At 47.9% G+C, this 23,984-nt stretch overlaps 1 protein-coding gene across 1 annotated transcript in view; it reads left to right on the top strand.

Moving 5' to 3' along the window:
* Positions 1–17,260: 17,260 nt before the first annotated feature.
* The window catches only part of COMMD7 (COMM domain containing 7), a gene marked incomplete at its 3' end in the record, with an annotated part of 16,284 nt that continues 9,560 nt past the window's right edge, over positions 17,261–23,984 (top strand). The window contains 2 exon segments of the mRNA XM_015828874.1: positions 17,261–17,365; positions 21,835–21,888. Of these exon segments, the coding sequence (XP_015684360.1) occupies positions 17,282–17,365; positions 21,835–21,888 (138 nt within the window).

Raw genomic sequence — 23,984 nt, 5'->3', positions numbered from 1 at the left:
CAACCAGCAATGAAGGCAAGACAGGGCGGCTATGACAAAGGTCTCTGATAGAAGCTTTGCAGCCCCCATTTGCAAAGGGGCACAATTCCGATCCTCCAAAATCCAGACCTCTGGTTTGCCTCCTTACACTCTCTGTGGGAGCCCACTCCCCCCCTCTCAAAATGTATTCACTCAGAATCAATTAGAATAGAGCTGGAAGGGACCTCGGAGGTCATCTAGTCCAACCCCCTGCTCAGGCAGGAAACCCTATACCATTTCAAACAAATGGCTGTCCAGTCTCTTCCAGTGTTGGAGCATTCACCACTTCTGGAGGCAGGTTGTTCCACTGGTTAATTGTTCTAACTGTCAGGAAGTTTCTCCTTAGTTCCAGGTTGCTTCTCTCTTTGATCAGTTTCCATCCGTGGCTTCTTCTCCTGCCTTCACGGGCTTTGGAGAATAACTTGACCCCCTCTTCTTTGTGCCACACTTTCCATCATCCACAGCCAGGGGAGCTGTTCTTGGGAGGTTGGTGAGGTGTCCAACAAGCCTAAAAAACCTCAGGACGGAGTGTGTTTTATGCTCTATGCCCTGCAGGTTGCAGTAAATTTAGAATAGAATATAGAATATAGAATATAGAATATAGAATATAGAATATAGAATAGAATAGAATTATGGGATAGTATAGAATATAGAATAGAATTATGGGATAGAATATAGAATATAGAGAATAGAATAGAATAGAATAGAATAGAATAGAATAGAATAGAATAGAAGCTGGAAGGGACCTTGGAGGTCTTCTAGTCCAGCCTTCTGCTCACGCAGGAGAACCTATACCGTCACAGAGAGGTGACTATCAAGTCTCTTCTTAAAAACCTCCAGTGATGGAGCGCCCAGGATTTCTGGAGGCAACTTCTGTTCCACTGGTTAATTGTCCTCACTGTTAGGAAGTTTCTCCTTAATTACAGGTTGCTTCTCTCCTTGATCAGTTTCCAACCGTTGTTTCTCGTCCTTCCCTCTGGTGCTTTGGAGAATAGTTTGAACCCCTCTTCTTCTTTGGGGCAGCCCCTCAAATGTTGGAACGCTATCATGTCTCCCCTGTTTCTTCTTTTCTTTAGACTAGCCAAACCCAAGTCCTGCAGCCGTCCTTCGTATGTTTTAGTCTCCAGGCCTTGGATCATCTTAGTTGCTCTTCTCTGGATTTTTTCCCAAGTCTCAACGTCTTTTTTATAATTTTGGCGACCAAAATTTTGGCGACCAAAGTGTTCCAGGTGTGGCCTCACTAGGGTTTTACAAAGCGGTACTAATACTTCACGTGATCTTGTTTCTATGCCTGTTTATACAACCCAGGATTGCATTAGCTTTTTTGGCAGCTGCTGCCGCACAAATCTTTTCATTATTCTGCAAACTCTCGTCTCCACTCAAAGACTGATCCCCATACAGCTAGTCCTCACACTTACAACTGTCGCCGCAGATCCTGCAACCAGCATCCCGTGGCCATGTGATCAACATTTGGCACCTTCCGAGCCACTTTCTGACCAGCAAAGTCAGTGAGGACAGTTAACCAGTGGAACAGCTGGCCACCAGAAATCATGGGCACTCCATCGCTGGAGATTTTTAAGAAAAGACTAGACATTCACCTGTCTGAGACAGTATAGGTCCTCCTGCTCGAGCAGGGGGGCTGGACTAGAAGACCTCCAGGGTCCCTTCCAGCTCTATTCTATTCTAACAGAGGTAAGCCCAACACGCTTCATAACCGCAAGACTCCCTTGCTAAGCAATTGTTGTCGTAAGCCGAGGACTGGACATATTTAGCAGTTCACACAAAACGGGGTAAGAAGACCAGCTTTCTCCAGTCTGAATAGTCCCTGCAGTTCTGGACTACAATTCCCAGAATCCCCCACTTCTAGGGCACCAGATTTGGGGAGGCCAGTGTAAAGAGGATATCAAAAGGCAAAGACTGCCTGAAGCCACCCAGGGATACCCTGTGACACACACCCCCACACCCATCAGCCACAGCCAAGTAAGCGCAATTCATGGGACTAGTCCCTATGATGGCTCGTACAGGTAGTCCTCAACTTACGACCACAATGAAGCCCAAAAAATGTATGTCGTTCAGTGAGACGTTTGTTCAGCAGGTTTTGCCCCATCTTACGACCTTGCTTGCCACCGTTGGGAAGTGAATCACTGCAGTTCTTCAGTTAGTGACCTAGTCATTAAGTGAATCCAGCTTTCCCCCCATTGACTTGGCTTGTCAGAAGGTCACCCAAGGGGATCACGTGACCCAACCAGGACGCCGCAACCGTCATAAATACGAGTCAGTTGCCAGGCGTCCGAATTTTGATCACGTGACCGTGGGGAGGGTGCAACGACCATTCAGTGTGAAAAACGCTCCTAAATCACTTTTTTTCAGGACTGTCGTAACTTCAAACAATCACTAGAGTAATAAGTCAACGGTTACCTATACTTGTGGTCAGGAGCATGGGAACTGTTGTACCCTTTTGGGGAAACAGAGAAGCTGCTTGGACCTCTGGCCTAGCATTTCATCAATCCTCAATCAGAATAGTGCTGAAAGGGACCTTGGAGGTCTTCTAGTCCAGGGGTAGGCAACCTTGGCCCTTTTATGACTGGTGGACTTCAACTCCCAGAATTCCTGAGCCAGCATGGGGGAACTATGGCCCCTTTCATGACTCGTGGACTTCAACTCCCAGAATTCCTTAGCCAGCATGGGGGAACTATGGCCCCCTCATGACTCGTGGACTTCAATTCCCAGAATTCCTGAGCCAGCATGGAAGAACTATGGCCCCCTCGTGACTCGAGGACTTCAACTCCCAGAATTCCTGAGCCAACATGGGGGAACTATGGCCCCCTCATGACTCGTGGACTTCAATTCCCAGAATTCCTGAGCCAGCATGGAGGAACTATGGCCCCCTCGTGACTGGTAGACTTCAACTCCCAGAATTCCTGAGCCAAGGTTGCCTACCCCTGTTCTAGTCCAACCCCTGCTCAAGCAGGAGACCCTAGACCATTTCAGACACATGGCTGTCCAGTCTCTTCTTGAAAACCTCCAGTGATAGGAAGGAAGGAAGGAAGGAAGGAAGGAAGGAAGGAAGGAAGGAAGGAAGGAAGGAAGGAAGGAAGGAAGGAAGGAAGGAAGGAAGGAAGGAAGGAAAAAAGAATAACAGAATAACAGAGTTGGAAGGGACCTTGGAGGTCTACTATTCCAACCCCCTGCTCAGGCAGGAGAACCTATACTATTTCAGACAAGTGACAGTCTAGTCTCTTCTTAAAAGCCTTCAGTGATGGAGCAGGCACGATTTCCGGTGGCAAGCTGTTCCACTGGTTAATTGTCCTGACTGTTAGGAAGTTTCTCCTTAATTCCAGGTTGCTTCTCTCCTTGATTAGTTTCCATCCCTTGCTTCTTGTCCAGCCTTCAGGTGCTTTGGAGAATAAGTTGACCCCCCCCTCTTCTTTGGGGCAGCCCCTCAAATATTGCAATACTGCTATCATGTTCTCCCCCCCCCTCCAGTCCTTCTTTTCTCTAGACTAGCCAAACCCAAGTCCTGCAGCAGTTTTTTATATGTTTTACTCTCCAGGCGTTTGACCACCTTGGTTGCTCTTCTCTGAACTGTTTCCAAAGTCTCAACCTTTTTTGTAAGGTGGTGACCAAAAAATTGGATGCAGGATTCCAGGTGGGGCCTTACTAAGGCCTTGTAAAGCAGTATTAACAGGTCACGTGATCTTGATCCTAGCCCTCTGTTAATGTAACCCAGGATTGCCTTAGCTTTTTTGGCTGCAGCCGCACACGGCCAGGGATCCTCCAGCAATTCCTTCCCATTAGCCAAAAAAGGATGCACAAGGGATAAAAAAAAACAAAACACTGGCCCACACACACACAACCTCCACCTTCCCTGGCTAACTATCACCCATTATCCTCCCTAAACTTGAGGCCCCTTTAGCGGTGCTGGACTACAACTCCCATCACTCTTGCCTTGGCTGGCGCGCGCGTGCACACACTCACACACACACACCAGGAGTGCAAGCCTCCACCCGGCCGACTTGATGCGATCTTTGGCTGGTCCGACCGAGCAGGAGACTTCGACGTGCTAAAGCGTGGCTCGGATCACGTTCCAGCACGTGACCCGAGCCCAGATGTGGAATCCCGGACCAGTTTCGGCCAGCTGGACTCGCAGGGCACGTGGAAAGGAGCAGGAAGGGTCTGCCGCCCCTCCCCAACCCGCTCCTATGGCCGAGGAGGGGGGGGATCGTCCCTCGGAGACTGACCGGAGTGGACATCGGGGGGAGGGCGGGGCAGACGACCACCCCCCCTTCGGCCTGCGCGGAGTGTGTGTGTGTGTATGGGGGGGGGGGTAATACGCTTTGAATTCTCCACCCGGGGCTCCAGCAGAAAATGGGGAGGGGGGGGGTTAAGAGAAAAACCCAAGGAGGCCGTTAAGGGCAGAGGGTCCGCAACGTGCTCAAACCACGGAGTTGCCCCCTCCAGGAAACCTCCCCACCCACCACCGACTACGACCTACCTACCTACCTCGCAGGGTCGTCGTGCCCTTCTCGACCGGGAAATCCGAAGGCTGGCGTTGCAAGGCGGGAGTCAGAGATCGCCCCCACCCCTCCACCCCACCCTCCACCCCAATTCCCACCCGCGAGGATGCGCTCCCGGGATGCCCGTCCGCCCCTTCGGGGGGGGTTTTGCAGGAGGTGGGGGAAAGCAGGCGCGGGGAGGGGTCTTCCGCAGAGCCTAGGCGGACCCCCCCCTCTCTCTCTCTGCAGGGCACAGCCAAGGGGGCGCCCTCCGGATCAAAGGGGGCGCGCAGGGAGGGAGAGAAAAGATGGGGGGGTCTCAAGCTGGCACCGCCCAAAGCCGGTCGTTGCCCCCCGGCCAGACAAAGCCGCCGGGCCGGGACCCTTCCCCTCTTTAGCGCCGGCTCGGATCTGCGCCGCTTTTCCGCAGCAGCAGCAAGCGCTGCGTTTCTCCTCCCGCCTCTGCCGGCCGGGCTGCTTTTTCCTCTCCTGCGGCTCCCGCGCCGGCCCTGCCTACCTGTTGGTTGTGGAGTTGCCGCCGCCGCCAGGCGTGACTTTTTCCCGGGTTTCGAATCGGAAACGGGCAAGCCCAGCCCGACGTCGGCAGACCTGGGCGGCGAGTTAACCCCTGCAGGCGCTGCGCCTTCCTCTCCTCTCCTCTCTCTTGCGCTTGGCCCAGAGGGGTTGGGCAACCCCTCCCCCCCCAGGCGGGAGGGGGAGGGGATCGGGTGGCCGAGCACGCCCCCCCCGCCGACCCCTCCCCTCCCTCCCCCCCTCCCCCCAACTCCATAATCCTCCCTGGTCCGGTGCAAGGACAAAGAGGCGGATCTCCAGGTGAATGCGCTTCCCTGCTGGGGGGGGGAGGAGGAGAGGGAGGGAGGAGATGCCGGCCCGGGCCAGGCCTCCTCTTCCTCCTCCTCCTCCCCCCCCAAACAGCCTGGAGAGGGGGGGCGAGGCAGGATTGAGGTAAAGGCAAAGGGCGATTGGCCCTAAGGAAGTGGCCCTCCCCCCCTCCCCTCCCCTTCTGTGCCTGGGAGGCCTTCCTCTCTCTCTCTCTTCCCCCCCCCGAAAGACCCTGGGGGAGGAAGGAGTGGGGGGGGCTTGGCTTTGCAATCCAGGAAGGCAGCCTACCCCCCCCCCCAACTTTGGAGTGAGATTTAACTCAGGTGAAGCTTTGGGGGGTGCAATGGCAGGCACAGGGGCGTTGGAGTGGATGGACCTCGGCTCCTTAGAGAGTGGGGAGGGGGGTCTCTGCTCTGGACCCTGAATAAGGTAACGTGGAAATAAGCCCCCCCCCAAAAAAAATGCAGAAATTGAGAGCATGGAAACCCACCAGGTCCTCACCTAAGATTCAATCCCAGCTAGGCCCACCAGGAGTTGCAAGGTCGAAACCGAAAGTCCGACCCAGGGGGGAACTGAAAAGGAGCCGGAGGAGGGGAGGGCTGCAGGCCCTCTGGGGAAGGACCCTGAGAGTCTACTACCTCTCTCGGGGGATCCCGTGCAATCGAGATCCAAAGAGGATCTCCAGATCCAGGGTGGAGAGAAGTAAAAAGGGCCTGCGTGGCTTCCAGTAGGCGCCACGTAAATGCACAAATGCACCTCCTGGTTTTAAAATTCTTCCACCTTCCCAATTAGGGCCCGGGCCTGGGGCTAAAAGAGGAGGGGCTTGCCCAATGCATAGTAATCGCCTGGGGGCACGGTCTGGGTTCCATAGCCCAGGAAAGAAAGGACAGCTGGATTCTCGACGATTGCAGGAAAGCCGGGATCGGGAATCTGCAGCACCTTCTCCAAGGGACCGGTCGGATTAAAAAGCCAGATATTTTGCTGCTGTCTGATTCCTACAGGACACCGAACACAAACACGGCAGCTGTTAATAAATTTGTAGCTCAGGGTTGACATGAGGGGTCCGTGGTGCTCTCTGAGTTGCCTGACACGCAAGCCACTACTAGCACTGATGATGTTACCTAGTTGGGTCATGAAACGTCTGCAAGGAATCAAGCAAGCTCAGAGAGCACCAAGGCCCACACGGTTCCCCTCTTCCTCCTGTCTGTACACCCCACTCCCTTCTAGCACTTTTAGTTTGGGTCATGAAACATCTGCAAGAAAACCAGCAAGCTCAGAGAGCACCCAGGACACACACACAAACACACCAGTTCTTCTCATTTTCCTGTCTGTACATCACTCTCTAGCACTGATGATGTTAGTTGGGCAATGAAATGTCTGCAAGAAAACAAGCAAGCTCAGAGGAACACCCAGAATTCCTCATGTCACCTTTTGTTTAGCCTTATTTAAAATAATAGAATAGAATAGAATAGAATAGAATAGAATAGAATAGATTGTAGAATAGAATAGATTGTAGAATAGAATAGAATAAGGAACAGAATAGAATAGAATAGAATAGAATAGAATAGATTGTAGAATAGAATAGATTGTAGAATAGAATAGAATAAGGAACAGAATAGAATAGAATAAGGAATAGAATAGAATAGATTAGATTATAGAATAGAATAGAATAGAATAGAATATAGAATAGAATAGATTGTAGAATAGAATAGAATAAGGAATAGAATAGAATATAGAATAGAATAGATTGTAGAATAGAATAGAGAATAGAATAGATTGTAGAATAGAATAGAATAAGGAATAGAATAGAATAGATTGTAGAATAGAATAGAATATAGAATAGAATAGATTGTAGAATAGAATAAGGAATAGAATAAAATAGGAATAGATTGTAGAATAGAATAGAATAAGGAATAGAATAGAATAGAATAGAATAGAATAGAATAGAATAGAATAGAATAGAATAGAATAGAATAGAATAGAATAATAGAGAAGAGAAGAGAAGAGCTGGAAGGGACCTTGGAGGTCTTCTACTCCAGCCCCCTGCTCAAGCAGGAGAACCTATACCATCTCAGACAGGTGATTGTCTAGTCTCTACATGGGGGGAATCCACTTGACTTTTTTTTTCAAAGCTCATTCATCCACTCGCTGCCAGTTTCTCCCACCCTCTCAATTTGGGAAACCAAATGTGGACATCCCTGACGTAACAGCAGTTCACTTAGTGATCACTGGAATTTACAACAGCACTGAAAAGACTGACTCATGGGCATCTTTCAGACTTATGACCGCTGCTGCAGGATCCCCAGGGTCACGTGATTTGCATTCGGATGATTGACAACCGACTCACATTTATGACGGTCGCAGTATCCTGGGGGGCTGTCACCTGATCACTTTTTTACCCCTTTCTGACAAGTAAAGTCCGTGAGGAAGCCAGATTCACTTAACAATCTTGTTATTCACTGCAGTGATTCACTTCACAGCAGTGGCAAGAAAGGCCGTAAAAAGGGGCAAAACTCACTTAACAAATGTTTCACTCTAGCAACAGAAATTTTGGGCTCCATTGTGGTGGTACATCGATGTATGTCATAGGTGCCTTGGGTGGAATCCAAAAACATCTAGAGCACCACCTGTAAACCATCGGCCTGGAAAAAAATCACCATCCGTCTCACTTAGCAACATACATTTTGGGCACAGTTGTGGTTGTAATAGTAATAGTAATAGTAATAGTAATAGTAATAGTAATAGTAATAGTAATAATAGGAATAGGAAGAAGAAGAAGAAGAAGAAGAAGAAGAAGAAGAAGAAGAAGAAGAAGAAGAAGAAGAAGAAGAAGAAGAAGAAGAAGAAGAAGAAGAAGAAGAAGAAGGGAGGAGGAGGAGGAGGAGGAGGAAGAAGAAGAAGAAGAAGAAGAAGAAGAAGGAAAGAAAGAAAGAAAGAAAGAAAGAAGTCAATTGCAAAAGGTGGCCTTCCCATCCACATCTGCCTTTCCCAGGTCCTTGGTAAGGACTCGATAGGTAGACAAAAAGGCCAAATCCAGTCCGAACATCTGGCTTACTGTGTGATGATCAATAAATAAATAAATAAAAGTTGGAAGGGACCTTGGAGGTCATCAAAGTCCAACCCCCTGCTCAGGCAGGAAACCCTATACTATTTTGGACAAATAGCTGTCCAGTCTCTTCTTAAAAATTTCCAGTGTTGGAGCATTCACCACTTCTGGTGGCAAGCTGTTCCACTGGTTAATTGTTCCAACTGTCAGGAAATTTCTCTTTAGTTCTAGGTTGCTTCTCACCTTGATCAGTTTCCATCCCTTGCTTCTTGTCCTGCCTTCAGGCGCTTTGGAGAATAGTTTGACTCCCTCTTCTTTGGGGCAGCCCCTGAGATACTGGAAGACTGCTATCATGTCCCCCCTCGTCCTTCTCTTCATTAAACTGGACAGACCCAATTCCAGCAACTGTTAATTGAGGATTACTTGTACTTTTCCACCCCATCCCCCCCCCGACCTATAGATATTTGCCGGGGGGGGGGGCAAGGAAAGGAAAACAAGCTATGCAGTTCTTGTTGTTTCCATGACGATGTCATGGCACGAAGGATGTAATCCTGGCTGATAAGGAGTTTCTAGGGGTAGGCCACCTTGGCTCTTTTATGACTCGTGGACTTCAGCTCCCAGAATTCCTGAGCCAGCAAGGCTCAGCTTGGAAACCTCTCCCTTTCTCCTCAGCATGGCTGGCTCAGGAATTCTGGGAGTTGAAGTCCACCAGTCATGAAGGGAGCCATAATTCCCCCATGCTGGCTCAGGAATTCTGGGAGTTGAAGTCCACCAGTCATGAGGAGGCCATAGTTCCCCCATGCTGGCTGAGGAATTCTGGGAGTTGAAGTCCACCATCATAAAAAAGCCAAGGTTGCTTACACCCCTGGTCTAAGCCGTTTCTGAGGTAAAATAATCCAGTTCAGGGTTGTGATGATTAGGCATCTGCAGAAGAACATTTACAGGAATTGGGTATGTCTAGTTTAATGAAAAGAAGTTCACAGTTCCATAGATGAGGGGGGACATGATAGTGGTCTTCCAATACTTAAGGGGCTGCCCCAAAGAAGAGGGAGTCAAGCTATTCTCTAGAGGCCCTGAAGGCAGGACAAGAAGCAAAGAATGGAAACTGATCAGGGAGAGAAGCAATCTGGAATTCAGGAGAAATTTCCTGACTGTGAGAACAATTAACCAGTGGAACTATTTGCCTCCAAAAGTTATGGGTGCTCCATCATTGCAGAAGAAGAGATTGGACAACCATTTGTCTGAAATGGTATAGGGTCTCCTGCTTGAGCAGGGGGTTGGATTAGAAGACCTCCGAGGTCCCTTCCAGCTTGGTTATATTGTTAAGAAGGCCTTTCAGAGGCTACCTGAGCAGGTTTCGTGAGCACAGCCCAATTTCCAAACACACATCTACAACTACACAAGAAGGATAAGAGTGTTTGGGGCTCATGAGGTAAAAGCCAGAGGCAAAACCCACCTAGGAACAATGATCCTTTTTTCCCCTCACAAATCAACACAACTTATGAAAGTTTTAGGTAAATGTTGTCTTTGCAGATAATCATCTTTTTTATACAAATCAAGTTCCTGCTTCTTGTAAAGATGGGAGTAAAAATCGTGACAGGACTTTTTAATAAGATCGTTCTTCGTTATTACATTGTCACCATCACATATATTCTCATTCTCTTTTTCTCTTTCCTTTCTTAATTTGCACGGCAGCCATCTTTCCGGTTTATTTGCAAACTCAAAAATGTTTTTTGTTTTGCACAATTCAGTTTGGTTTCGCTTTCTTGAGCTGTTCAGCTAGACCAGGGGTCTTCAAACTTGGCCCTTTTGTGACCTGTGGACTTCAGCTCCCAGATGCTGGCTGAGGAATTCTGGGAGTTGAAGTCCACAAAGTCATAAAAGGGCCAAGTTTGAAGACCCCCGAGCTAGGCGATTGATGATACAACAGTTTAATCTGATGTAAAATTGCAATTCAGTTTCTTTCTTTCTGATTTCATCCAATATATTTTGCAACTTTTTCTGGGATTTCATCTTCTATAATAACAACAACAACAACAACAATGTTAATAATAATAATAAAGTTGGAAGGGACCTTGGAGGTCATCTAATCCAACCCCCTGCTCACGCAGGAAACCCTATACCATTTCAGACAAAGGGCTGTCCAGTCTCTTCTTAAAAACGTCCAGTGTTGGAGCATTCACCGCTTCTGGAGGCAGGTTGTTCCACTGGTTAATTGTTCTAACTGTCAGGAAGTTTCTCCTTAGTTCTAAGTTGCTTCTCTCCTTGATTAGTTTCCATCCATCTTGTTCTGCCTTCTGATGCTTTGGAGAATAGCTTGACTCCCTCTTCTTTGGGGCAGCCCCTGAGATATTGGAAGGCTGCTATCATGTCCCCCCTCGTCCTTCTCTTCATTAAGAGAAGGGAATTGACCTTGGAGGTCATCCAGTCCAACCCCCTGCTCAGGCAGGAAACCCTATTCCATTTCAGACAAATGGCTGTCCAGTCTGTTCTTAAAAACCTCCAGGGTTGGAGCACCCACAGCTTCTGGTGGCAGGTTGTTCCACTGATTAATTGTTCTGTCAGGAAATTTCTCCTTAGTTCTAGGTTGCTTCTCTCGTTGCTTAGTTTCCATCCATCTTGTTCTGATGCTTTGGAGAATAGCTTGACTCCCTCTTCTTTGGGGCACCCCTGAGAGAGAGAGAGGTGGGGGGGGGGAGAGAGAGAAATGTCACAATGGAACAGTCTAGAGATGATGGAGGCACCAGGAACCTGCCAGCCCAATGTTTAAAATTCCCAAGAATTTTAGCTGAATTAGTTGCAAGAGAGGGAGATTGAGGCCACATCCATTTAATCAAACAAAAAAAAAAAACCAATGAAGGAACAAAGGGAGAGACTGACCACTTGGCTCAGCCCTGAGGTGGTGCCCCTTCCAGGCCAAGTGTGCCAGCCTTTGGGCAACACCTGCCCCTCCCACCCTCCCTTTGGGTGGGGGGGGAAAGGCTTTTCAAGGGGAAAGGCCCTGGAGGGGCAGCTTTTCCCAGGTAATTAAGGGTCTTTTGCCTGACAAAGCAGCCTCAAGGTCACTTCTTTCAATTTAGGGCTCCCCCTCCCCCTTAGCACTCCCCCCTCCCAGGACTTGCAATCAGGCAGTTTCAAAAAGGAGGGGGGGGCAAAGTCCTGCTTGGTTTTCTTCCTTGCTGGCCCAAAAAAAAAAAGAGAGGATTTTGTCCCCCTTGGGACTGATTCCCTTTTGCAAAAGCCCCAGGTTTGCCAAAAAATAAATCCCGTCCCTTCTCCTTCTCTTTCTCCTTTCCCCTTTTTCTTCTCTTTCTCTTTCTCCTTTTCCTTCTCTTCTTCACTTTCTCCATTTCCTNCTTCTCTCCTTGATTAGTTTCCATCCATCTTGTTCTGCCTTCTGATGCTTTGGAGAATAGCTTGACTCCCTCTTCTTTGGGGCAGCCCCTGAGATATTGGAAGGCTGCTATCATGTCCCCCCTCGTCCTTCTCTTCATTAAGAGAAGGGAATTGACCTTGGAGGTCATCCAGTCCAACCCCCTGCTCAGGCAGGAAACCATATTCCATTTCAGACAAATGGCTGTCCAGTCTGTTCTTAAAAACCTCCAGGGTTGGAGCACCCACAGCTTCTGGTGGCAGGTTGTTCCACTGATTAATTGTTCTAACTGTCAGGAAATTTCTCCTTAGTTCTAGGTTGCTTCTCTCGTTGCTTAGTTTCCATCCATCTTGTTCTGATACTTTGGAGAATAGCTTGACTCCCTCTTCTTTGGGGCACCCCTGAGAGAGAGAGAGGTGGGGGGCGGGGAGAGAGAAAAATGTCACAATGGAACAGTCTAGAGATGATCGAGGCACCAGGAACCTGCCAGCCCAATGTTTACAATTCCTAAGAATTTTAGCTGAATTAGTTGCAAGAGAGGGAGATTGAGGCCACATCCATTTAATCAAACAAAAAAAAAAACCATGAAGGAACAAAGGGAGAGACTGACCACTTGGCTCAGCCCTGAGGTGGTGCCCCTTCCAGGCCAAGTGTGCCAGCCTTTGGGCAACACCTGCCCCTCCCACCCTCCCTTTGGGTGGGGGGGGCTTTTCAAGGGGAAAGGCCCTGGAGGGGCAGCTTTTCCCAGGTAATTAAGGGTCTTTTGCCTGACAAAGCAGCCTCAAGGTCACTTCTTTCAATTTAGGGCTCCCCCTCCCCCTTAGCACTCCCCCCTCCCAGGACTTGCAATCAGGCAGTTTCCAAAGGGAGGGGGGGGGCACAAAGTCCTGCTTGGTTTTCTTCCTTGCTAGCCAAAAAAAAGAGAGGATTTTGTCCCCCTTGGGACTGATTCCCTTTTGCAAAAGCCCCAGGTTTGCCAAAAAATAAATCCCGTCCCTTCTCCTTCTCTTTCTCCTTTCCCCTTTTTCTTCTCTTTCTCTTTCTCCTTTTCCTTCTCTTCTTCACTTTCTCCATTTCCTTCTTTCTCCTTCCCCTTCTCTTTCTCTTTCTCCTGTTTTCTCCTTCCTCTTCTCCTTTCCCTCTTCTCCTTCTCTTTCTCCTTCCCCTTTCTTCTTCTCTTTCTCCTTTCCTTTCTCTTTCTCCTTTTCCTTCTCTTTGTCCCCCCCCTTTCTCCTTTCCTTTTCTCCTTCCCCTTCTCTTTCTCCTGTTTTCTCCATCCTCTTCTCTTTCTCCTTCTTTCTCCTTCCCCTTTCTTCTCCTTTCCTTTCTCTTTCTCCTTTTCCTTCTCTTTCTCCATTTCCTTCTTTCTCCTTCCCCTTCTCATTTCTTTTCCTTCTCCACCTCCTTCTTCTCCTTCTCCTCCTCTTCTGTGCTTCATCACTGGACGTTTTTAGAAAGAGACTAGACAGTCACTTGTCTGAAATGGTCTAGGCTAGGGTCTCCTGCTTGAGCAGAGGGTTAGACTAGAAGACCTCCAAGGTCCCTTCAATTCTGATTCTGATTCTCTTTCTCCTCTTCCTCTTTTTCCCTCTCTTTTTCTCCTCCTCCTCCTCCTCCTCCTCCTCCTCCTCTTTCTCCTCCTCCCCTCTCCATTTCCTTTTCCTCCTCCTTCACTTCTTTCTTCTCTTTCTCTTTCTCCATCTCCTATTCCTTTGTCCTCCTCGTTCTCCACTTTCTGTTTCTCCTTTTCCTTCTCCTCCTCCTCTCCTCTCTCCTTCCCTCTTTCCTTCTCTTTCTCCTTTTCTTTCTCCTTCTCTTTTTCCAGGCAGCCTCCAGGCTGATCCTCATAACAAAAAGGCCTTTTACAAGGTGATTTCCTGCAGAATCACTCCAAGGCAGATTTGAATATGCAGGCATTATTCCACCATTTGCAGCCTTTCTGCATTTCAATGCTTGCTTGGGTGTGTGTGTCTTAGGACAGCCCCCTCCCTCCCCAGGATAACATGTGGCTGGGTGCCACCCCATCCAATTTCCCCCCCAACACACACAAACACTAAACACATGCAGAGGCAAATATGTTTCCCACTTCTGATCCATCCTTAATTCTCAACTATCTAACTCCTCCAACACACATACACAAACACACTAACACACACAGGCCCACCGTTTTCCCCACAACAACAATAACAACAACAACAACAACAATAATAATAATAATAATAATAACGATGACAATAACAACAACAGCAACAATAATAATAATAATGTTGGAAGGGATCTTGGAGGTCATCTGGTCCAACCCCCTGCTCAGGCAGGAAACCCTATACCATTTCGGACAAATGGCTGTCCAGTCTCTTCTTAAAAACCTCCAGTGTTGGAGCATTCACCGCTTCTGGAGGCAGGTTGTTCCACTGGTTAATTGTTCTAACTGTCAGGAAGTTTCTCCTTAGTTCCAGGTTGCTTCTCTCCTTGATGAGTTTCCACCCGTTGCTTCTTCTCCTGCCTTCAGGAGCTTTGGAGAATAGCTTGACTCCCTCTTCTTTGGGGCAGCCCCTGAGATACTGGAACAGTACTATCCTGTCCCCCCTCGTCCTTCTCTTCATTAAACTCCTTCTCTTCATTAAACTTCTGACCCACCCTTTCCCTATAACACATACAAATACACTAAGGCACACACAGAAACACAATTTTGCCTTTTTCTGAGCTTCCCTCTCACCTATCCAATTCCTCCAATACACATACACAAACACACTAACACACACAAAGAAATACATAGTTTTCCCCTCTTCTGATCCACCCATTACTCTCACCTATCCAGTTCTCTATCAAGGCACCTGTGCCCGCACAAAGACACACACGCACACAAACAAAAACAGAATTATTTGTTCCCCACTTCTCATCCTCATGCAACCCTCTATTCTTTAAAAGCATCCCTGGGGCTGGGCATCCAAGCCTCCCCTCCCCTTTATTGCCTGGGGTCACCCCAGAAGGAGCCCCCCCTGGACAGCCCACACAGGAAGCCCTGTTCCTCTTCCTCTGCAGCCCGCCCTCCACTGAGGAATAGGAGACAGGAAGGGGGGGTAACAGAAGAAATATGGATTTTATCTTCACACTTAAAACAAACACCGGAAGTGGCAACCAGACCCTGCGAATGGGGGACGATGGCTGGCTAAGATGGCTGCTTCCAGAAAAGGGAGTCTGGGGTCCTGAAACTCAAAAGCCCAGGCCTGACTTTGCAACAGCGGTGGCTGCATTGTGTTGTGCATTTCTGCTTGGTCTTTGAAAATTAGTGTGCAGCCCTCAGCATCCAGAGTCAAGAAAAAGTGCAGAGAAGAGCAACTAAAATGATTAAGGGCCTGGAGACAAAAACATATGGCAGGAACTGGATACGGCCAGTCTAGAGAAAACTGCATCCAGTTTTGATCACCTCAATATAAAAAAGATGTTGAGACTCTGGAAAAAGTGCAGAGAAGAGCAGCCAAGATGATCCAAGGCCTGCAGACTAAAACATATGAACGATTGCAGCAACTGGGTTTGGCCAATCTAGAGAAAAGAAGGACTGGGGTGGGGACATGATAGCAATATTCCAGTATTTGAGGGGCTGCCACAAAGAGGAGGGGGTCAATCTGTTGTCCAAAGCACCTCAAGGCAGGACAGGAAGCAATGGATGGAAACTCATCAAGGAGAAAAGCAATCTGGAACTAAGGAGAAACTTCCTGACAGCGAGAACAATTAACTTGTGGAACAGCTTGCCACCAGTCGTTGTGGGTGCTCCATCACTGGAGGCTTTTAAAAAGAAACTGGACAGCTATTTGTCTGAAGTGGCATAGGGTCTCCTGCTTGAGCAGGGGGTTGGACTAGAAACCTCCAAGGTCCCTTCCAGCTCTGTTCTAATCGATTGGTCGATTAATTGATTGATTGACTGAGTCAGTTTCTTGTCTGCCCTTAAACAATGCGTGGATTTTTAGTCTGTAAATTTCAGATTATGTCCCTCTGTTTTCAAGACTAACTCCCGTAGGAGAGACCCCAAAGCACAGTTTCGGTTCTTGGTCCATATTCTGCCTTATCCTTCCCTCCTTGTGATTCACTAGCCTGACAGTATTAATATATTACAGGTAAGTCCTCGACTAACAAGAGTTTGTTTAGGGACTGTTCAGAGTTGCAACGGCATGAAAAAAAGTGACTGATGGCATTACAGATCTCGTCGCAGGATGGAAGCGGTTCCTAGTAAGGCCGCCTTTTGCAATTGACTAATGGCGAATTTGTCAATGCCAACGGTGTTCAAGTGGTTAGGGTTAATAATAATAATAATAATAATAATAATAATAATAATAATAATAATAATAATAATAATAATAATAATAATAATAATAATAATAAAGTTAGAAGGGACCTTGGAGGTCATCTAGTCCAACCCCCTGCTCAGGCAGGAAACCCTACACCATTTCGGACAAATGGTTGTCCAGTCTCTTCTTAAAAGCTTCCAGTGTTGGAGCATTCACCACTTCTGGAGGCAGGTTGTTCCACTGGTTAATTGTTCTCATTGTCAGGAAGTTTCTCCTTAGTTCTAGGTTGCTTCTCTCCTTTATGACGGGACCTTCTGACGTGCAAAGTCAACCAGTGGCACACTTAACAACTGTGGCAAGAAAGGTTGCAAAACCACCCAGCACCAAGGACCCTATAGTCCTCCTCCTCCTCCTCCTCCTCCTCCTCCTCCTCCTCCTCCTCCTCTTCCTCCTCCTCCTCCTGGAGCCACGCAGAAGCCCAAATGTGGCTGGTTCCCACAGCCAAAAGAGGGGTTCGTTGGTGACTCACATCTTCCAGAAGGCAACCAAAAGAGCCGGCAGAGCAACTGGATTCTGGGGGGGGTGGCGGCACTGTGGTCTAGGCATGCCCCTCCAGAGACAAGGAAAGGGAAGATGAGGAGGAGGAGGAGGACTGTGGGGTCCTTGGTGCTCTCTGAGCTTGGTTGTTTTCTTGCAGACCTTTCATGACCCCACTAGGTAGCATCATCAGTGCTAGAAGGGAGGAGGGTTTGCAGAGTGGAAGAGGAGGAGGAGGAGGAGAAAGAGAAAGACAAAGAAAGAGAAAGAATGTGGGGTCCTTGATGTTCTCTGAGCTTGGTTCTTTTCTTGCAGACCTTTCATGACCCAACTAGGTAGCATCATCAGTGCTAGGAGGGAGGAGGAGGAGGAGAACTGTAGAGTCGGTGCTCTCTGAGCTTGCTGGTTTTCTTGCAGACATTTCATGACCCAACTGGGGAACATCGTCAGTGGTCGAAGGGAATGGGAATTGCAGAGAGGAGGAGGAGGAGGAGGAAGAGAAAAAAGGAGGAGGAGGAGGCGGCGCTGCGCACTTCCAGCCCCCGAGCGGGGCGCGGCCAGTCCGGCTCCCGGGCTCCAAAGCGCCGGCGCGGATGCTCAGCTGAGCCGGGCTCGTGGGGCGGAGCGCTGGGGGGCCGGGCTGGGCTGGGGGGCTGGAGGCGGAGCAGAGCCGAGCCCGGCCATGGGGCTGCTCAACTTCACCCGCGAGCCGGTGCCGGAGGCGGTCAGCGCCGACCTGCAGCTACTCAACCAGCTGAGCGCGCAGGTGGCGGCGGGGAGGGGGGCGCAGGGCTTGGGGGGGCTGGGTGGGCGCCGGGGGGGTCTCCGGGCGGGGAGGGGGTCCCTCACCAGGGGGCCTCGGAGGGAGAGGCCCCTCCTCCGCCTGGTTAAGTGGGAGAGGTCCTGGTTTGGGGAGGGGTCCCCGGGGCTGCCTACCCATCTCCCTCCCCCACCCTCCGGTCCGTTGCTCTGGTCAAGGAAGGGGTGGGGGCGTCGCCCAGCAGGGTGGGCTGCTGCGGGGCGGGGGAGCTTCCCGGAGGACGGAAGGGGGCTCCTTCCTTCCTTCCGGGGGTCTGAGATGGCCGTTGGGGACCTGTCAGAAAGAAAGAATCCCCCCTCAGCTGTGGTTTAAACAGCAAGCCATAGTTAAGCCAGGATGCCAGCTTCCTGATCCCACTTCCGCTAAGTGAAATCAGCCTGAAGTTACTGGGCCAGGCTGCCTGACACAGGAAGGCACTGTGCCAACAGGCAGAGGGTTGAGATATTTCCCTAACTAAACCAAGTTTTGTTGGCCTGTGGTCGATCCAAGTCATGGTGGTTTCTTGAACAGGTCCTGGGGATCTAACACCTTGCCTTCTTTTGCACGGGGGGGGGGGGGGTTTCCAGATCTTTAATCTGGGCCTGGTCCACCTTTGTGCTAATATAATAATATAGTAAAATTGAACAATTATTAGAATAGTGATTTGTCTGCATAACTGCAATAATGATGTGTCTGCATAATTGCTAGGACAATGATGTAATGCATAATCACTGGGAAAATTCACTGGGAAAGTTCTCTTGTCAGTAATATGTGGCTAACCAAATGCGCTCTGCACATGGATACTTTGTGTGTAGCAAAACCTTCCATTCTATGCCTGTGAGAAACGCTCCTAATGTATCACAGTGTGTATTTCAATGTGTAGCCCTTTGTTCTTTAAGGAGGGGAATATAAAAACTGAAGTCTAATCACGCCCTCCTCCTTCAGAATTGCCTATCTCTAATATGCTCTGGACCTTGCGCAAATAAACTTCTCTGCTAACCCCTCTGGAATTCGTAAGAGTTCTTTCGTTTTCCACAAGAGTGCCAGGCCTGGCTTTAAGTGTGGACTCCTGGGTAGTTCTCTGAGCTGGGTGGTTTTCTTGCAGACGTTTCATGACCCAACTAGGGGACATTATCAGTGCTAGAAGGGAGGGAGGAGGGTTTGCAGAGTGGAAGAGGAGGAAGAGAAGGAGGAGGAGGAGGAAGAGAAAGAATGTGGGGTCCTTGGTGCTCTCTGAGCTGGGTGGTTTCCTTGCAGACGTTTCATGACCCAACTAGGCAGCATCATCAGTGCTAGAAGGGAGTGGAGTTTGTAGGGAAGAGGAGGAGGAGGAGGAGGGAGAGGGGGAAGGAGGACCGTGGGGTCCTGGGTGCTCTCTGAGCTTGGTGGTTTTCTTGCAGACATTTCATGACCCAACTAGGGAACATCATCAGTGTTAGGTGGAGGAGGAGGAGGAGGACTATGGGGTCCTTGGTGCTCTTTGAGCTTGGTCGTTTTCTTGCAGACTTTTCATGACCCAACTAGGGAACATCTTCAGTGTTAGAAGTGGGGGGGGGAGGAAGAGGAGGACCGTGGGGTCCTTGGTGCTTTCTGAGCTGGATGGTTTTCTTGCAGACGTTTCATGACCCATCTAGGGAACATCATCAGTGCTAGAAGGGAGGAGGAGGAGGAGGACTGTGGGGTCCTTGGTGCTCTCTGAACCTGTTTTCTTGCAGATGTTTTGCAACCCAACTGAGGATCATGCAGGGCAAACCCCACTTCCTTTTAGCCCTGATAATGTTACCCGGTTGGGTCATGAAACGTCTGCCAGAAAACAACCACATAGGAGAGGGATGGCAAGAAAAAGACCCAGTGCTCCATCCAGTCTGCTTTTTGAGTTTTTTTGTTTTCTTTTTGATTAACGTATTACTTTATTACTTTTTTATTTTTTAAATTTTTGTCACATGATGGACATGTGTTTATCCCAAGAATGTTTAAACTCAGTTCCAGAGGACCCACCCACTAACTCCACTGGAAGTTGGTTCCAAGCTTTCAGTTGAGTTTAACGACCTCAACTGGGCCCAAAATTTCTTTTTTCTTTTTAAATATATTTTATTGATTTTTTTTAAAAAAAAACATAAATCACTCAATAATTGGTGAACAGTGTGCTGTCCGGGTTACATTTGTAAAACAATCATTAACAATTTCTATAATCCATATTCCACATATTAATTTTAGTTGATTTCCTCTTTCCCCTAAATAACATTAAGTTAATACAATTCTTATTGTTTTGATAAGTAACTGAGCCCAAAAATTATGTTGTTAAGTGAGACATTTGCAAAGTGAGTGTTGCCCCATTTTACGACCTTCCTTGCCACAGTTGTTAAGTGAATCACCGCAGTTCTTAAATTAGCAACACGGTTGTTAAGTGAATCTGGCTACCTGGTTGACTTTGCTTGTCAGAAGGTCGCTAAAGGGGGTCACGTGACCCCCCCGGGGACGCTGTGACCGTCGTAAATACGAGTCCGTTGCCAAGCGTCTGAATTTTGATCACGTGACCTTGGGAAGGCTGCAAAGGCCGTAACTGAAAAAAGGTCCTAAGTCACATTTTCCAGGGCTGTTGTAACTTCGGTCACTAAACAAACTCTGGTTAAGTTGAGGACTACCTGCGAGGTGGGATTAGGATCAGGCTTGGGGAGCGCCAAGGACCCCACAGTTCAAGCCAGAGCTACAAAGATGGTCTGGATTGAAAGAGAAACTGGCATTGGGGGAAACACCAAGGCCCCCAGACTCCTTTGGGTGGGTTTCAGACCAGGATAGGGTTAGATGACCAGCCCACTTGGCCCTCTCCCAAAAAGGGGAGAAGACAAGGGGGGGCGAGGCAAGGAAGAACTGGTAGAATTGAGGCACTAACCTCCATCATCATCATTATCATCATCTCTGGGGCTTTAATTTTACTTCCCCATTTTGGGTTATTTCTCCCCCCCCTCCATCTCGTGTCAAGAGAAGCCAGAGCCGTATTATATTGATGTGGTTATTATTTGCAGAAACATGAGAAAAATGTCTGTATTTCATTGTCATTTCTTCAAAGAATAAGAACTGTATTAATTTAAGGTTGGCAAAAGAGAATAGTATTGGCAGAAGATTAATAATAATAATAATAATAATAATAATAATAATAATAATAATAATAATAATAATAATAATAATAATAATAATAATAATAGTTGGAAGGGGCCTTGGAGGTCATCTAGTCCAACCCCGCGGCCAAGCAGGAGACCCTACACCATTTCAGACAAATGGCTGTCCAGTCTCTTCTTGAAAGCTAGGTAGTAGTAGTAGTAGTAGTAGTAGTAGTAGTAGTAGTAGTAGTAGTAGTAGTAGTAGTAGTAGTAAAGTTGGAAGGTACCCTGGAGGTCTTCTAGTCCAACCCCCTGCTCAGGCAGGAAACGCTACACCATTTCGGACAAATGGCTGTCTAGTTTCTTCTTAAAAACCTCCAGTGTTGGAGCATTCACCGCTTCTGGAGGCAGGTTGTTCCACTGGTTAATTGTTCTGTCAGAAAGTTTCTCCTTAGTTCTAGGTTGCTTCTCTCTTTGATTCTTCTCTTGACTTTGTGGTTTTGCAAATTGACTGAGTCATCCTCTCCTGCGAGGGCAGCTGTTGTGGTGGCTGATCGCAGCTGCCCGGCAGCCATTTTGTAAATGCTCAAGCCCCCTCCAACACCAGGCGGCCATTTTCTGTAATCCCCCCCCCCNAAGGTGGGTTGGGCTGAGAGCAGGGGACTGGCCCAAAGTCACCCAGCCGGCTTTCATGCCTAAGGCGGGACTACAATTCACCGTCTCCTGGTGATTGGCCCAAAGTCACCCAGCCGGCTTTCATGCCTAAGGCGGGACTAGAACTCACCGTCTCCTGGTGATTGGCCCAAAGTCACCCAGTGGCTTTCATGCCTAAGGCGGGACTAGAACTCACCGTCTCCTGGTGATTGGCTCAAAGTCACCCAGTGGCTTTCATGCCTAAGGCGGGACTAGAACTCACCGTCTCCTGGTGATTGGCCCAAAATCACCCTGTGGCTTTCATGCCTAAGGCGGGACTAGAACTCTCCGTCTCCTGGTGATTGGCCCAAAGTCACCCAGCCGGCTTTCATGCCTAAGGCGGGACTAGAACTCACCATCTCCTGGTGATTGGCTCAAAGTCACCCAGAAGGTGAGCGTGGGACTTGAAGTTATGGCCTCCCATTTCTAGTCTGTCTGTCTAGGGAATTCTGGGAGTTGAAGTCCAGAGGTTGTGCAGTTGCCAGGTTTGGAGACCCCTGCACTCCCAACCCAACTGGCTCCCTCTCTTTTATGGGTTTGTCTGTTTATTAAATTTATAGGCTGCTTGTTTTGAGTGGGCAAGGAGAAAGGGAAGCAGGAGGCCCTTCCTGGCAGCTAACAGTCTTCGTCCTTTCCCCCCAGCAATTTTCTACACTCGTGGAGGTGCTTTTCCAGTTCTTGGGAGAACCAAAAGAGGTAATCCACTTATTGGGGGGGGGGCTACGGGGGGGAGAAATTGAAAAGGGCGGATTCTCCCCTCCCCCCTTGGCTGAAGCCCTGCTGTTTTTTTCAGTGCGAGCGAATGCAGTTTGTAGCCAATGTAAATGATTCTTCTCTATAACAAAGTTTTCAATAGTAGCATGACAGGTAGTCCTCGCCTTACGACGACCGTCGGGACCAGAATTTCAGTGGCTGAGCAAGGTGGTTGCTAAGTGAAACGTGCCCAATTTTACGACATTTTTGCCAGGATTGTTAAGTGAATCCCTGCAGTTGTTAAGTTAGTGACACGGTTGTTAAGTGAAGCCGGCTTCCCCCACATTGACTTTGCTTTTGTCAGAAGGTCCCAAAAGGGATCACATGATATATATGTGATATGTGCTATGTATGATATATGATGTGATTACCTTTTGCAACTATATATATGTGTATGTGTGTATATACATATATGTGTGTGTTTCTGTGTGTGTATATATGTATATATATATATGTATGTGTGTGTGTCTTGTGTATATATGTATGTGTTTGTGTGTGTATGTGTGTGTTTCTCTGTATATGTGAGTACATATGTATGTGTTTGTGTGTATATATATGTATGTTTCTGCATGTGTTTGTGTATATATATATGTGTGTGTTTCTCTGTATATGTGAGTACATATGTGTGTGTATATGTATCTGCACATATGTGTGTATATATGTTTATGTGTATATATATGTATGTGTTTGTGTATGTGTATATATATATATATGTTTTCGTAGATTTTCACGGGTACAGATATGCAGGTACGCCAAGACCTACATATATATGTATGTGTATATGTGTGTGTTTCTTTGTGTATATGTATGTATGTGTTTCTGCATGTGTTTGTGTATATATATATGTGTGTGTGTTTCTGTGTTTGTGTGTATATGTGTGAATTTCTATGCATATGTGTGTGTACATATGTATGTGTATGTATCTGCACGTGTCTGTATATGTTTATGTGTGTATATACATGTATTTGTTTCTTTGTATGTATAATGTGTGTGTATATATCTCTGTGTGTGCGTGTGTGTGTGTATGTATATGTATATAGAAAGCAATCGGATTCCATGTGTTCCAGTCTGCCAGCTTCATCTGATCCCTTTTTATGACCTTCCGACAAGCAAACTCAATGGGGAAGCCAGATTCGCTTAACGACCGTGTTACTGACTTGACAACCGCAGTGATTCACTTAGCGACCGTGGCAAGAGAGGTCATAAAGTGGGGCAAAGCTCCTTTAACAAGGATCTCGCTTAGCAACACAGAAATGTTGGCTCATTTGTGGACGTAAGTCGAGGACTGCCTGTCTTTTCGGTTTCGCTAGCCAAACTTTTCCTTTCTCCCCCTTTTCAAAATGGTCTCGAGGGCAACGAAGGTTTGGAAAGATAATAATAATAAAGTTGGAAGGGACCTTGGAGGTCATCTAGTCCAACCCCCTGCTCAGGCAGGAAACCCTATACCATTTCGGACAAATGGCTGTCCAGTCTCTTCTTAAAAACTTCCAGTGCTGGAGTATTCACCGCTTCTGGAGGCAGGTTGTTCCCCTGGTTAATTGTTCTCACTGTCAGGAAATTTCAGAGGGACCAAGGATCCCACTGGGAAACCCATCGACGCCTATGAGGCTTCCTCCGAGTACAGAATGCCTGGCATGGTGCTGAGCAGGGCAACTCGGCCTCCATTTAATCACAGCAATTAATATTTACATGTTATTTACACGTAAGGATGTAGGTTTATGCCTATGTTGTATACAACATGTTTCAATGGGTGTTATGTACGTATACACTTTTGAGAGCAAGCGGCTAAATTTCACCTTTCAGGTGGGCCAATGTGCCTGCAGTAAAAAAAAAAAAATACCCGTGAAGCTTATCTATCTATCTCAAGGGTCTTCAAACTTGGCCCTTTTATGACTGGTGGACTTCAACTCCCAGAATTCCTCAGCCAAGCGTGAGGGAACTATGACCCTTTTATGACTTGTGGACTTCAACTCCCAGAATTCCTCAGCCAGGCATGCTGGGTAAGGAATTCTGGGAATTGAAGTCCACAATTTCATCAA

This window comes from Protobothrops mucrosquamatus, unplaced genomic scaffold, assembly GCF_001527695.2.
Source record: "Protobothrops mucrosquamatus isolate PMUCROS unplaced genomic scaffold, P.Mucros_1.0 scaffold5049, whole genome shotgun sequence".
NCBI classification, from domain to species: Eukaryota; Metazoa; Chordata; class Lepidosauria; order Squamata; family Viperidae; genus Protobothrops; species Protobothrops mucrosquamatus.
Note: the sequence above shows the minus strand (reverse complement) of the source record. Positions and strands in the feature narration are given on the sequence as shown.